Source organism: Sinocyclocheilus rhinocerous, unplaced genomic scaffold (genome assembly GCF_001515625.1).
Source record: "Sinocyclocheilus rhinocerous isolate Xijiao unplaced genomic scaffold, SAMN03320098_v1.1 scaffold306, whole genome shotgun sequence".
NCBI classification, from domain to species: Eukaryota; Metazoa; Chordata; class Actinopteri; order Cypriniformes; family Cyprinidae; genus Sinocyclocheilus; species Sinocyclocheilus rhinocerous.
This window is the reverse complement of record NW_015662161.1, coordinates 1,463,794-1,479,391: the sequence shown is the minus strand read 5'-3', so window position 1 is coordinate 1,479,391 and position 15,598 is coordinate 1,463,794. Positions and strand designations below refer to the sequence as shown.

Genomic DNA, 15,598 nt, shown 5'->3' with positions numbered 1-15,598 from the left:
ACTATAGGGTTCAAATCTGGACTCTGAGCAGGCCAAACAAGACCCTGATGGACTTCTTCGTTTTCAAGCCACTTCTTGGTTATCTTTGCAGTTTGTTCAGGAGCATTTTCTTGTTGAAAAATAACATCCGATCGTTCCTCCTCATAAAACAACTTTTCAGTTGTTGGAAGCAAACCATTGTGCAGTATTCACTCCAAAGCATTAACAGAGTTTTCCCAGCGAAGCAGCGGCTGAAAGGCTCTCCATGCTTCGCTGTGGTAGAGATGCAGTCATTATTGTATTTTTCACCAGTTCTTTAAAGAGCATCACCATGCAACACGTTTTAGCATGATTCACTCTACACAACTCTGAATCAAACCTTCCATATTCTGCCAAAAACTTCATTCCGACATTGTTTTTCCTGAGTTGCAATGACTTTTTAAGGAGTGCATTTGCTTAATTCTTGCTAATTTCTTTACCAGTAATTTATATTTAATGCCATCAAAAGATCAGTGTTTAGCCATTTTGGGCTTTTATTTATTATTATTATTTTTATATTTCTATGTTGCCAAAGTTTTCCAACCTATTTTTATTGCATAGGAAGCACTGACTAAACAAAAGCATTTTATTTGCAGACATGTTTGTAATAGAAAGGACAGAGTGGGGTAAAGGAGAGACGTGACAAACCAGAGGCCTGGACTCAAATCTAGTGTCGTCTTCCATTTTATTGTCCCTCCTCCTATGAATACAGAGTACATCGGCCATCACACTTGGAGGTCGCGCTAGTTCACATACATAAGAAGCTGGTTCCAACTTTTCTTTCGCAGCACGCTGTCGTCCCACCCTGAATTACACATTTTTTTCAGAAACCGCAAGCAGTAGTGCCATCATAGTACTAATTACAAATAAAAACACCGCAAAGATCACAGAAGGAATAAAAATAAACAAATGGTACTGAGGCAAATAGACCACGTGCTTAGTAGCTAGATTTCAAACGTCACCATAATCTAAGTGCAAGATATGTCAACAACCTCAGCTAGAGAAAACTCACTAAAGTCAATAAAACTTCATGTTAAGAGCATGACTTGCTGAAACTTACCATCTTAAGCTCAGGAAAATAAACTTATGGTAGATGAGGAGTTTTTAAAAACAGGTTCTCGCTCTCTCTCACAAACACACACACACTTCACCCACGTTTACAGTTCAGAAAGTGGTCCTAAGGTTTCTAAGAGATGAACTTACAAGGACCAGCCTGGATCTCCATTGAGCCCTGGGTGCTTCAACAAGACGAGGAAATAATCTCTCTGAGGAACAAAGACAACTATGCATACTAATATCACAGGTCCTGCAGAGGACGACAGAAAACACCAAAGCAAGATCAAGACGACGCATTTGCTTCTTGCTACCGGTCAAGAAAAAAAATCCTAAAACAGGAGGGTAGCTTGACCTTAGAACTTCCTTTCAAAACATTTCAAATAGTCAATATACATTACTCCTGTATATGTGTTAATAGTAAAATCATCCCTACGAGTCTCGTATTCTCACTTGGTGGAGAAAAACAATAACAAAAATGAAACGTTCTGCTTTTGGTAGAGCCATTGAGTGTATTCGATTACACGCAGACACCGCAGTGTCCCGACTGAAGCGCAAGCGTTCACAACACACCTCGATTCTATCTTGAAAATGCATACATTCAAGCAGCAATAAAAAAATATGGCGAATGCATAATCTCTGGAAAAAAGGGGGGGAAAAAATACCGTATTAACATCCCTGCTATCATGTCTCTAAATACAAAACCTCTACCCATAATTTGCTTCAGTGTAACAAGAAGTCCTTTTTGTGTTTTTCCGCAGGTAAAAGTCAGTTCTCAGTGTATGTATGGATGACAGTCTCATGTATTTCTCTTTTCTGGTTTCTATGGTCGAACGATCCGTAAGCATGCAAGCGTCGAAGAGGAGGGGCGGGGGCCTGGAGGAAGGTTCGGTGGCAGAGCTGAGGTTTAAGCCAGGGCTGGAAAAGCCTCGGGATCATCCACATTGGGAACGGAAACGCCTCCACCCTATCGAATTCAAAAGAAACAGACTTCAGGCCAACATTTGAGACAATCAAAGTACATATATATATATATTGCCTTTTCCTGCACATAAACCATTCAAACAACTAGAAAATGACAAATCTGGAAAATATAAAACATTGGTTTTCTACACATGCATTACACAAGCATTTAGCATCTTATGCCATGAGCGTGTCAGATAAAACTTTCAAAAGTCTGTGATTAAAGACCAAACTTCTTTCTTTTTTTTGACTATGGAAGTCAGTGGGGACCAGAAACTGTTTGGTTTCCCACATGCTTCAAAATATCTTAATATTCAACAGAACTAGGAATGCACGATATTATTGGACCGATATCAGAATCGGCCGATAATGGCTTTAAATGTAAATATCGGCATCGGCCCGATATGAAAAAATATGCCGATATGTCTTGCCGATAAGAGGAATGCGTTAACTCACATGTGCTCAGGGTGTGCTAGCGATTAGATCACGTCAGCAGTGTGACTCATTTAAGCAAAGTTTTGCCTGAATGGTGATTAGATTCACTGTTTTGGACCGCTGCATTTAAACTGAGAATGCATGTACAGAATGACGCGTTCGGTGTATGATATAGAGTAAACAGTGATAGCACGTGCAGCGGCAGCGCTGTTGGCCGACTTCTAATAAAATGAAAGTAAAATACACAAATAACATTTAGACTGTTTCTGATTAAATAAAGCAGTAATTGATGTCATAAAACCATGAGTATGTTTTGATTTAAAGGTCAGAAGCTTTAGCTTACGTGAATAAATTTTTTTTAAATAATTTTATAAATACTGATTTATTCGTTAATGTGTAATATGTTATATTTTTTAAACAAATTATGAGCTCTAAAAGATTTTCAGAATTTTTACAACTCTTTTGCTTTAGACCATCTACAAATGTTAAATCTTAAAATAAAATGTTAAGGTTACTACTGCATCTTTCTGAAAAAGAAAAAAAATGCAGCGATTGATATCTAGTTTATTTATAGTTATTTTCAAAGCTTCAGTGTACTGTTATTATAAAAGAACTTCATTATTGTTTATTTCATTCTAACAAATAGCCCAAGTTCTGGTTAAAAACTAACCAAAATTAAAAATAATTTACTTTTCATTTCCACACAGGAGAGACTTGGTGTTGTTTCCAAACAAAAGGAAATATATCGGTATCGGCATCGGTCAAAAAGAGTTGAAAAATATCGGCAAAAATCAAATAACATGCAAACAGAACAGAAGAAATTCATACAGGCTTGGAACGACTTCAGGGTGAGTAAATGATGACAGAAGTTTCATTTTTGGGTGAACTACCCCTTTAAGTCTGGGTCAAGAGCAGCAAATGATTTTCTTTTTTTATTTTTGATTTACATTAAGGACAGAGAGAAGCTGGTGTATTAGGCTACTGTCACTTCATGATTGATGGTTTATAATTTAGCACCATGCCATCGATCATGGCTATATTCATGGCAAGAAACAAGTGGAAAAATAGAAAGCGTAAAACAAATAACTAAACTACATAAACCAACAACTTAAAAAAAGTTTTTTTTTTTTAAATAGTTTATTGGCCTGTAAGAAAAGTTTTCAGGCTTAATTTATTATTTACAGGTCTAGCAAAGAATCTTTTGTGATAATCTAATATAAATCATTAAGTTTAGAAGCGCAAATAACTATGGAAGCACGTTTCCGCCACTGTATATAAAAAACAAAACTGCGACTTTTTTTCTCACAATTGTGAGTTTACATCTTGCAATTCTGACTTTTTTCCTCAGAATTAAGATAAACTTACAGTTGCAAGTCAAAGCCAGAATTGTGATATAAACTTTATCCCGCAATTCTGGCTGTATGTATTCTGTAATTCATACAGGCTTGGAACGACTTCAGGGTGAGTAAATGATGACAGAAGTTTCATTTTTGGGTGAACTACCCCTTTAAGTCTGGGTCAAGAGCAGCAAATGATTTTCTTTTTTTATTTTTGATTTACATTAAGGACAGAGAGAAGCTGGTGTATTAGGCTACTGTCACTTCATGATTGATGGTTTATAATTTAGCACCATGCCATCGATCATGGCTATATTCATGGCAAGAAACAAGTGGAAAAATAGAAAGCGTAAAACAAATAACTAAACTACATAAACCAACAACTTAAAAAAAGTTTTTTTTTTTTAAATAGTTTATTGGCCTGTAAGAAAAGTTTTCAGGCTTAATTTATTATTTACAGGTCTAGCAAAGAATCTTTTGTGATAATCTAATATAAATCATTAAGTTTAGAAGCGCAAATAACTATGTAAGCACGTTTCCGCCACTGTATATAAAAAACAAAACTGCGACTTTTTTCTCACAATTGTGAGTTTACATCTTGCAATTCTGACTTTTTTCCTCAGAATTAAGATAAACTTACAGTTGCAAGTCAAAGCCAGAATTGTGATATAAACTTTATCCCGCAATTCTGTCTGTATGTCTGTATGTATTCTGTAAGTAAAACAGCAATGACATGGGTTTCAGGGGCAGACTACAGGTTTATTTGATGTAAGCGGTATCTGCCACAAATTCTCATACATACACAAACATCAGGAGAACATATCAGTATGTCATGTACCTTCTCAGATCTGCCTCCGCCTCGGCCTGGCCGTCCCCCCCCGCCGCCACCACCGCCGCCTCCGCCGCCTCCACCACGACCTCCTCGGCCTCCACGAGATCCTCCACGGCCGCGGCCTGGCCGACCCAAGTCTCCGAAGTTTATCTCCAGCTGGGAGGTGATATCATTGGCAGGCTTACGGAAGTGGTGATCTCCTCCCTCATCAGCCTTTAAGAAGAAATATTACAGGATCAGCATCAGGAACTAAAACACATCATTCCCAATTCCGCATAATGCTTGCTTTCTTGATGCGCTGTGAGGATTTCAGCTAGAAAACTAGGAGATGTCCTCGATGCGGATAACATGGACAAAATCACACAATCAAATCATAAAACTGGAATCTACAGATTTTTTCACAGTATTTTGGAGGAGTAAATCACAAGTGGGCTGTACAATGAATCAAATCGCAATACTGACTTGAAACTCAAAGGTCTTCATGGCAACCCATCAAAATAAAAGTTCAGTTTAACTGTAAGAAATTGTGACAGTAAAACAGTGTAAAGCAGAATGTACTTCTCAAAATAACACACATTCTTCCATGTTTTAATTTTAAAGGTAAACTTTGTCTGCCAAAAAATTGACAATTGTTACATTTTAATTGGATTTCATTTTAAAAGATTAATTAAATTGTTAATGTTTTTTTTCCCTTTATTTGATTACCATTGATAATAAATTTTTATTAAATCATAAATCCAGAATAATTAAAACAGACAACACCAAATGTCTGGGAGGAAAAAATAAAAATAAAAACAAAACTTCTTAGGGCCCTAAAATTGTTTTAAAAATGCAATAAATTATTAAAACGTTAACAACTGAGTAGATATGCTTTTTGATTATTAAAGGGGTCATATGATGCTATTTCAAGTTTTCCTTTGTCTTTGGAATGTTACAAGCTGATTGTGCATAGATAAGATCCCTGAAGTTGCAAAGACTAAAGTCTCAAACCCAAAGAGATATTTTTTATCAAAGTTAAGACTCTGCCACGCCCCCTAAAACGGCTCGTTCTAACACACCCCCACATATCTACCTCACTATGTGGAAATATTAGCATAATACCACCCAAATGTGCACGCAAAGAAAGAAGGCGTGGTTTCAGTAACCGCAGTTAGTGTTGAAGTTCAAATGCGGAGTTTTGCGCATCGTGTGTGTGTGTTTGTGTGTGTGTGCGAGCAAGCGAGCAGTGTTGGGCAAGTTACTTCCAAAATGTAATACATTATATATTACTAGTTACTGTCTTTTGAAAGTAATTAGTTACATTACAATATTACTGTCTCTGAATTGTAATGCATTACACTACTTTTGAGTTACTTTTGTTCGGCCAATCACAATGCACTGGTTCAGCTGGCCAATCAGAGCAGACTGCATTTGTCGGAAGGAGGGACTTTGTAGAAAACGACGCGTTTGAGAGAGGCGGGGCATAGAGGACTTACAATAATGTACAGTATTTGAAAAATAATGTGTTTTTTTAACATTAAAGCATGTCAACATATTCTGTTACACCAAATACACAAAATAATGATCTTTTAAAAAGCATCATATGACCCCTTTAAATTATAATGCAGAAAAAACTAAGTTTTGTTAAACTAAAACTTAAGTTTCATGATTTCAATGAGACATGCTTACTGATTACCAAAATGTGATTTAACCATTAAAACTTATTCCAGAAAAATTTGGGAGGAAATTTTTTTTCTCCAGAATTTAGGAAAAAATTAAACTGATTTCGTAAGGCCCTACTATGACCACTAGGGGTTGAACGACTTCTGATTTTTTAAAGTCAACTTTTATGTGATGAAAGTCGAAGTCGACTAGTCGTTGATGACGTCATTAATGAACAAATAAGTCTGGAGCTGTGTTAAACACCTTGTGCACAGCTATGGCATATGACACAGCGCTGCCCACATGGCTGTTGCTCATATAACAGCTCATTTTTAACAGTTCTTTTGTCTTTGAGTCGTTATATTTCTGACAGATTTCTGCTCGTTCTAAATCAGATACATATAAAGTAGCACAGTAGATTACATTAATATGAATGCATTAGTGAGAGCGATTGCGTGTGTGAATTAATTCTACCTGGCAGCGTCTCTCTACTAGTAGTGAAGCTGTGGGATTTAGTTATTAAGAAATATATGCTTGAACTTTTCAGTTTCTAAGCTATTTTATTGAGAAATCACAGTAGTGTTGACAATACATTTCCATGCTGAATGATTCTGTGTGCGTGATGTACGAGCTACTGTCCGTAATGTGTGTGTGTTACAGTTCAGCAGTTCAAACTTAAAGCGTCATGGCAGAGCATTGAAGTCGACTAGTCGGTGCAACCCCTAATGACCACAGAGCTGATCCCTCCACCCAAACTGTAGTATTAATATAGCTTTACGGAGACCACAAAACAACTTGTATATTTTTGATAACAAATGGATAGTATAACAGGGAATAAGTCGATAAGTCAAAAGCGCAGACATGCTGCCATCATTGTTGGGGATCTACATTAAGGAGCCAAATCATTGGAACAACAGAGTGAATGTAAACTTTAGTGGAGGCAGGCGTATGTGGGACAGAAAAGCAGGATTTAAAAAAAATAAATAAATAAATGAACAGTCAACATGTCACTGTGTGGCCATCGATTCTTGAATTCTGGCACGGCTCTAGGTCAACTGAATTTTAGTTCAGGTTAACTACAGACCAACGATTTGACCAAAAGGGTGACAGGAGAATAAAACAATCCAAATCCAGACACAAACCGGGACTGATACCTTTTGGAATGAGTCAGGATCAACATCTCCAGCTTCAATCACAGATCCAGGATGCCGCTGAAAATGCACAAAAAGGAAATAAGCGACATTAGCCTCGAAACCATTAAAAGAAAAATTTACGAGGCTGGAAAATTGACTAATTTAACTTACTGTGCCAACTTCCTCACTCTTTGACTTGTGCAGTACGTAGCCCTTCTTCCACTGACTGTCGTTACCCTCGTTGGGCTTGCGGATGTTGAACTCAACTTTGGAGCGTTCTTTGTCTTGCATGGCCTTCCACTCATCCAGTGTCATCTCCTTAGGACCTTCATCCTTCACCTCCTCTACTTCATTCTCCCTACACACACACAACCATCCAATGGCATGCTCTCAGCACATCTAGTCAGAGATACTGGCATTTTCTGTTATTCTGAACAGAATTCTACTTGACTCACTTGTTTTCGGAGTCGGCAGGAGCGTGATCTTCACCTTCAGGAACAGGCTCCGGTGCTGCAGACTGATCAAGCTCACTGTCAAATCAGACAACATTATTAGATCAGGGGAACCCTTGAAATAAACACTACCCCATTGAAGCAATGTTTCGTAAATCTTAAATGTCAAGAAATTATAGTTCTCCCTGACTAGGGGAAAATCTGATGATTTAGAACCAGCCCACCATGTCATTCGATATCAGGTTTTATTTATGTCCAGAACACAAGCGGTTTGGGACAAGTTACTGTCAAAGTTCAATACTTGGGTTAACCCCCTAATATAAACACTATTATTAACAACAACGACGCTTACCTTTACAAACATCACTAATTAGAGTTAACAAGAGTCTAATGTTTCAAGACAATCTACATTATTTCTGTATGACACATTCAGGGTTTCTGCAGGTTTTATGAAGGCAAGTTTAAGACATTTAAAGACCTTTTTAAAGACAAATTATAGAAAGTTTAAGGAACTAATTGAAGGGAACACAACATGTCAATAGGTTCTCTAAATGTAAATGTCTAGGAGCACAATGAGTTGCAAAGTTTGAAAACACAGCTTTTAACAGACTACTTTTTAATTCATTTTACCAAAAATTAATTCAAATATCTTTGCACCCAACCACTAGACTTAAAAAAAGACACACTGCAAAAAGTTCTTTGCTAATATTATTGTCTTGTGTTCCAGTGCAAAAATCTAAAGATTCTTAAATCAAGATGCATTTACTTGAGAAGCAAAATAACAATGCTTTCTGTGAAACTGATCAAAATGAATGGAGTTTGATTTTTTTAAAAAAAGAACAAATATCTGCCACTGGGGCTTAGAAAAATCAACTTAATTCAAAAGGAAAACAACTTAATGGCCCCTTTACAGATATTTGTTCACGTTTTAAAAATAAACTCACTTAACGTTGTTGCATTTCTCAGAAAACATTTTTGCATCTCAAACAAATGCATCTTGATTTAAGGATGTTTAGATATTTGTACTGGTCCCAACTAGACTTGCATTATCTATTGGCCCATAAAAGCACAGCATGCTGTCTAGGGCTGAGTATTGACAGATTTCACAAATCAATTTGATTGACAATCTCATGATTTGATTCAATATCGATTCATTTGGATATGTATCAGGTACAGTACATCTTTTTTTAAGTAAAAATCTCTCTACTAATGCTATGTACTATACACAGAACCCTGTCCGTTGTGCATTGCTATAATATTAAAAGTGAGCTAGAGGGTGGCTAACCGCACACTGATCCACTCAAGACAAAAAAGTCTACAAAAACATTTCTAATTTTTATAAATTGCATTGTGCAAAAGTGCATGTGAATTAAAAAAATGGACACGAGCAAGCATGCAAACGTGTCAATTTATAAAAATTAAAACGATGTTTTTGTAGACTTTTTGGTCTTGAGTGGATCAGTGTGCGGTTAGCCACCCTCTTGTTCATTTTCAAATATCCTACTGGCTCTACGCACCTGCAGTACAAGCAACTATTTATTTTTATTTTTTTGGAGCGCTACAATTTTCTCGAGTTTTATATAATATTAAAAGTTAAATTAAATTGCTATTATTTTTAGGTATTACAATTAACACAATTTGTACACAAACATTTAAACTGCACATAAGGCAGTTTTTATATTCACTTTTTAATAGGGATGTAACGATTCACTCAACTCACGATTTTGATTTCACGATTATAGTAAGTTCCCCTCAGACATACATTCATATAACCTCCTACCCCTAAATGAATCGCGATTTGTTTAGCATCTCAACCGATTTGAATCGTCACATATTTGAATCGATTTTCAACCGGCTCGCGGTTAATCGTTACATCCCTACTTTTTAATCATGTATTATTGTAACAATGTTTCTACCCCAATTCTTTGTTGAAATATAAACATTTAAACGGTGTCCGTCTTGTTTTAACAACAGATTCTTTCAAGCATAAAATAAATGAGACATCATTTATGAATACAATAAATAGTGCATATATTTAGCAAACTGCTCCTCTCTAGAGTTATTTTTTCTAGCTGACTAACACGCTATAGATATTGAATCTCATGTGACATTTACCGCAGGATAGCAATATTGTATACAAGCTGTTTTTTGTTTTTTTTATTGTTGAGACTCCATTTGAAAGCGGCAACCTTGTTTCTTATCAAAGCACAAAACTTTGGATAGAAAACACTACAAATAATGTTTAGTAAAGTTTTGTTTGCGCATCAACAGCATAAACTAAAAGACAGGTTCTTGGAATTTAGGAATTGATATCGTTTCATGGAAATTAAGATTAATTTAAGTGATTTTGTCAGCCTTAATGCTGTCATTTTTATTATAAACCAAACACTCACTTGTCCACATGGAACTCGCCCCCCTCTGGCCTCTCATCAGCTGGTTTATCAAAGCGCCGTTCACGAGGAGGTCGTCTGTCGGGCCGCCTGTCGCCGGGCCGAGCCTCTCCTTGACCTCCCTGGTGTTGGGAACTGGCCTGACCCTGCTGCTCCGGCCTCCGGCCAACCCTCCTCATACCTAAAACAGATGTTCAGACACTCATTAAAACAGGAGTCCAACACTGAGAACCTGTGAATTCAAATCTACATGTTTTTTTTTTCATACATAATTAAATGAGTTGATTTAATCACATTTCATTCAGAGCAAAATTAGAGCATTAATATCTGACTGCTGCATGTGTCACTCCAAGGGCAATTCCACCAATCCGACACATTTAGCAAATAAATACTCTTATCCGAATCAGTGCACTTATTACAGGTCAGAAAACATACGCAATAAAATACGCATATAACAGTCTCACAAAAGCCCCCTACAAGTACTCAACACTTCCAATTTAAGCATATGTAACCATGGACCACAAAACCAGTCTTAAGTCACATGGGTATATTTGTAGTAGAGATGCACCGATTGCAATTTTTTTGGCAGATTCCAATTTCCTTGTTAGTGTGATCTGCCGATACCGATTTCGATTTTCTTTCTAAGAACTATAATTGACAGCATATACAAACAAAAATCTACTTTTCTTCGACGCAAAGTTTTATTTTCATAAAAAAACACAAATAAAAAGTCAGTAATAAAATAAGAACAAATTTAAAAAATTGCAAATAACAGCACAAATAAATGCAATAGAATAAAGAAAGCTATGAAACTAAGTTTTTCAGGTTAAGTAAGTTTTTATTCAGTTAAGAAATACTACAGAAATTAAAGTAATCAAATGTAAAATAACACATCCAGTGTTATTTTACATTTGATTACTTTAATTTCTGTAGTCTTCATTGTAAAAATTAAATACAGATTAATGCTTACCATTAAAATTATAAAACGTATTCAGTTTGTCTTTTGTTCTTTGATTAACATGACAGACAGCAGCAGGAATATTGGACTGCGGTCCCTTTAAGAGTTTATCCACGGACCCAATATACTGTTACACAACATGCGTTCTCTTTCTCAACTATTTAACGTTCCAAAACTGACTGTGTTTAACTGGATACTCGCCAAGACAGGCATTTTGACAATTTTTTATGGATTTGAACGTTTTAGCGCAGTTAGCCACTCATTTTGGTATTTGTGGCTCACAAGCTGTTTAAGACTGAGCGCGGATTGTGCACTCCACTAATACAGATCAGTGAGTAATAAAATAAGAACAAATACAAAAATTGCGAACAACAGCACAAATAAATGCAATAGAATAAAGAAAGCTATGAAACTAAGTTTTTCAGGTTAAGTACGTTTTTATTCAGGTTAGAAATATTACAGAAATTAAAGTAATCAAATGTAAAATAACACATCCAGTGTTATTTTACATTTGATTACTTTAATTTCTGTAGTCTTCATTGTAAAAATGAAATACAGATTAATGCTTACCATTAAAGTTATAAAACGTATTCAGTCAAGAGCAGAAAATTATTTTCTTTGTCTTTTCTTCTTTGGCTAACATGACAAACAGCAGAAGGAATATTGGACTGCGGTGGCCGATCACCGATCCGGGCCGATCATGAGGAAAATCGGCCGATTCCGATCCCTGGCCAATCGATCGGTGCATCTCTAATTTGTAGCAATAGCCAACAATACATTGTGTATGGGTCAATATTATTGATTTTTCTTTAATGCCAAAAATCATTAGGATATTAATTAAGGATCATGTTCCATGAAAATATGAATGAGACGTGTGTGAGAGAGAAGGGGTCGTCGGAGAGATGAGAGCGAGAATGCGCAGCTGACGTTATTGCTGGTAACAAAACGGATCGGCTCGAAATCGGAAAATCGGATTATGTATAAATCTCAATTTAAAAAATTTGACCCATATGACTGGTTTTGTGGTCCAGGGTCACATATAGTACTTGAGATGCTGGCTAGCACTATATACGTGGTCTATATGTAAAATAAAAACAGCACGCACACTTGAATGTGTTTGGAACAACATGATGTCGAGCGAAAGACAGCATTTGAGTGAACTATTCGTTTTAGTGTTTTGCCCAAGGTCACACTGTTCATCAGTCAACTCTAGTCATTTCCTCCCGTAAAAATCAAAACGTAATTTTTGATTAGTAATATGCATTGCAAAGAACTTCATTTGGACAACTTTAAAGATGATTTTCTCAATATTTGGATTTTTTTTTTGCACCGTCAGATTCCAGATCTTCAAATCTCGGTCAAATACTGTCCTATCCTAACAAACCATACATCAATGACAGACAGCATTTGAGTGAACTATTCGTTTTAGTGTTTTGCCCAAGGTCGATAACTTTGGTCACTATAATCGTGATATGACATTTTCATACCGTTACATCCCTAGTCATATCTGAAGATGCATTTTCAGTTACTGGCTCAGATTTTAAAGCACCAGGTTACATTTATTTTGTCATTTAAACAAGTAAGATCACAAACCATGATGACATCAAATATGACAACATAAAAAGAGAATTCAACCTGGTCAACTACATTTAAAATAACTAGATTGTGTAAGTCAGCGTTACTCCATTTATCCGTCACGGCACGCCTTACAAAATAAAAGCGAAAGTGCTCTCCTATATATTTGCATAACGTCAAAACACGCCAACGTTTCCTCCATGTGCAGACTAGCACAGTAAGATGCTAATCACATAATATTCACCTACAGCTAGCAGATTAGCATGTGGCTAAAGCAGCTACGCAGTTATAAATAAAGTGAAGTTGATCAAATCGTGATCGGATAGTAATGTTGACATGTCAGAGGAAGAAAACGGTTGAATAAAACGTCTCTGGGCGCATTTCGCTCACAAAACACCGTGTTAGCTAACATTACACGTTGACAACAACAAGAGTAACGTTAACGTTAGCAGGCTGTTGTTGTTCATGTTGACTTCGTTGCTGTGTTTATATGCGCACAAGCACGCAGTCAGCCCTGTCTCATAACCTACTGTGCTGCCTGCCTAGACAGCATTTTAGGCACCATATGCGCGTTTGAGAGCTTCGCGTCAGCAGTTTTTAGGCGCGTTTAGTATTTATGGGTTGGAGCGTGTCTATAATGTACGAATACGCTGTCTATTTTTTGAGACGCAGCGGATATTTAGGACTGCAATTTCTACATACCTTCTTTCTTAAGCGGCACAGGGGCCTGGGTGTCTTCTTTCTTGTCCTGCGCTGAATTTTTCCTGTCTTTCTGGGACTCTTTCTTCGGCTGTTTGGCGGCTTGAGCTGCAGTCTTCGAGCCGCCTGACGCGGCCGCATCTTTCTTCTTGTTCTCGGCCGCCTTTAATATCTCGAAGGGGTCGGATTCATCGTCCAATAGCTGGTCGAACCGATTGGTAACGACGCAGCCGAAGCCTTCTTGCAGATGCCCCGGCATGATGGCGCCCCAACAACGGGATTCTCCTCCGATTCTTCGAGCGAACGGCTCACGGTGGACAACCACAAGATGGCCAAGGAAGACACCTGCTTCTCTTCCGGCGCTCTCAATATCCGGGACATTACAGCTTTCGCGCCATATGGGGGGTGTAGTTTTACAACTGCACTATTCTGTATTGGTAAAAGACTGTAAAAATGGCCTGTTAATTGAGTTCCCTTACTATGAATCTAATGGGACATCCTGAAAAAATACTGTAAAATTCACAGTTTTTGGAAGTTAAAAAGAACAAGTCATCTTATAATTTACAGTGAAAAAACATTTAAACATTAAACACTCCCACAATTCCCTTTGTTGCACTTCACCTTTGATGGTTAATTGAATTAACTGCTTCTTTTTATTTTTTTTCTTATCAGTTCTGAACATATGGTTTATGTTACATCTTTTGTTGTTATATGAATGTTTATTACATTATTTTATCATGTCGTTACCATGATGGTGTTTATTATTTGTGTGAATGACAAAGTGCACCTTTTATATATATTCATATTTACTTCAGCTTGTGGAAGAGCTACTTGTGATGCATGAGCTTTGATTCATTGTGAAGTTTTTTCATTATCACCTGTGTTTTTGGTGATTGTTAGTATATTATAAAAGTAGACTACAAAACAGATAATATAGCTGCAAGCAGCGATGACGGGCCCAAGCCCCAGGTGCCACTGCCACCCTAGTGGCATCAGGAAAATCACAGGTAGGTGAGTTTGAGTAGGGTTGGAGCTAAACTCTGTAGCGCATTGGCCCTCCAGGGCAAGATTTGAGGAACCCTGCTCTAGAATATCAAGAGTGTGAAACAGATACACACAGAAAGGGAAGGATATATTAAAACAATAAGCCCCAAGAAGCCATGGTTTACAGTGAATTTATAAGAGCTAAGGGGTGTTAGGCACGACACGGAGCGGAGTGCCTAAAACCCCCTTAGATGTTATAAATTCACTGTAAACCACGGTTTCATAACATTTACATTACATTTAGTCATTTAGCAGACCTTTTATCCAAATCGACTTACAAATGAGGACAATGGAAGCAATCAAAATCAACAAAAGAGCAATGACATGCAAGTGCTATGACAAGTCTCAGTTAACACAGTACACGTAGCAAAGTTTTTTTTAATTTATATAATAAAAAGAAACAGATAGAATAGAAAAAGAGTGTTAAAGTCCTTTTTTTTGCTTTTTGTTAATTGTATAATAAATAAAAAGAATACAAAAAGAGTTTTTTTTTTTTTTTAAGAAAAACAAGCGGTTAGTCAAATAGGAACTGGCTGGAAGACCTGCCAAGAGAGCATTGCAATAGCCTGGACAGAACAAGAGCTTGAACAAGGAGTTGTGAAGCATGCTCCAAAACAAAGGGCCTGATCTTCTTGATGTTGAATAAAGCAAATCTGCAGGACTGGGTAATTTTAACAATGTGATCTGAGTAAGTCAGCTGATCATCAATCATAACTCCAAGGTTTCTGGCTGTTTTTGAAGGATTTATGGTTGATGTGGATGGTGAAATTGGTTTGGATGGTTTCACGGGGCTTATTGCTTTTATAAAACAGTTATTCCATGCACGTAGCAAGGTTTCACAAAATAAAACAAAGCAAATAAAATGTTATGATATTAATAAAAACATTCTTCCACCAAACAATGTAGTTCCTCAGAAAAGGTTATGGTTGCAACAAGGTGGTTGCCGAGCAACACACAGAAACAAAGAGGTGTAGGTTTGTAGAGTAATTTACAACAGCTTCGAACGCAACTCGACCAATCAGAATCAAGGACCGGAACTATCCATTTTATAAAAAAACTTTTAATGAT

The 15,598-nt window shown here is 36.8% G+C and overlaps 1 protein-coding gene across 1 annotated transcript; it reads right to left on the bottom strand.

The window, feature by feature from the left end:
* Positions 1 to 658: 658 nt before the first annotated feature.
* On the bottom strand, positions 659 to 13,861 carry LOC107727498 (plasminogen activator inhibitor 1 RNA-binding protein-like). The gene is made up of 7 exons (XM_016537370.1): positions 13,490 to 13,861; positions 10,258 to 10,435; positions 7,868 to 7,951; positions 7,584 to 7,770; positions 7,434 to 7,490; positions 4,645 to 4,851; positions 659 to 2,038 (listed from the first exon to the last, which is right to left on the bottom strand). Exons 1-7 carry the CDS (start codon positions 13,743 to 13,745, stop codon positions 1,979 to 1,981), a joined length of 1,029 nt encoding a protein of 342 aa, XP_016392856.1. The 5' UTR covers positions 13,746 to 13,861; the 3' UTR covers positions 659 to 1,978.
* Between the last annotated feature and the right edge of the window lie 1,737 nt (positions 13,862 to 15,598).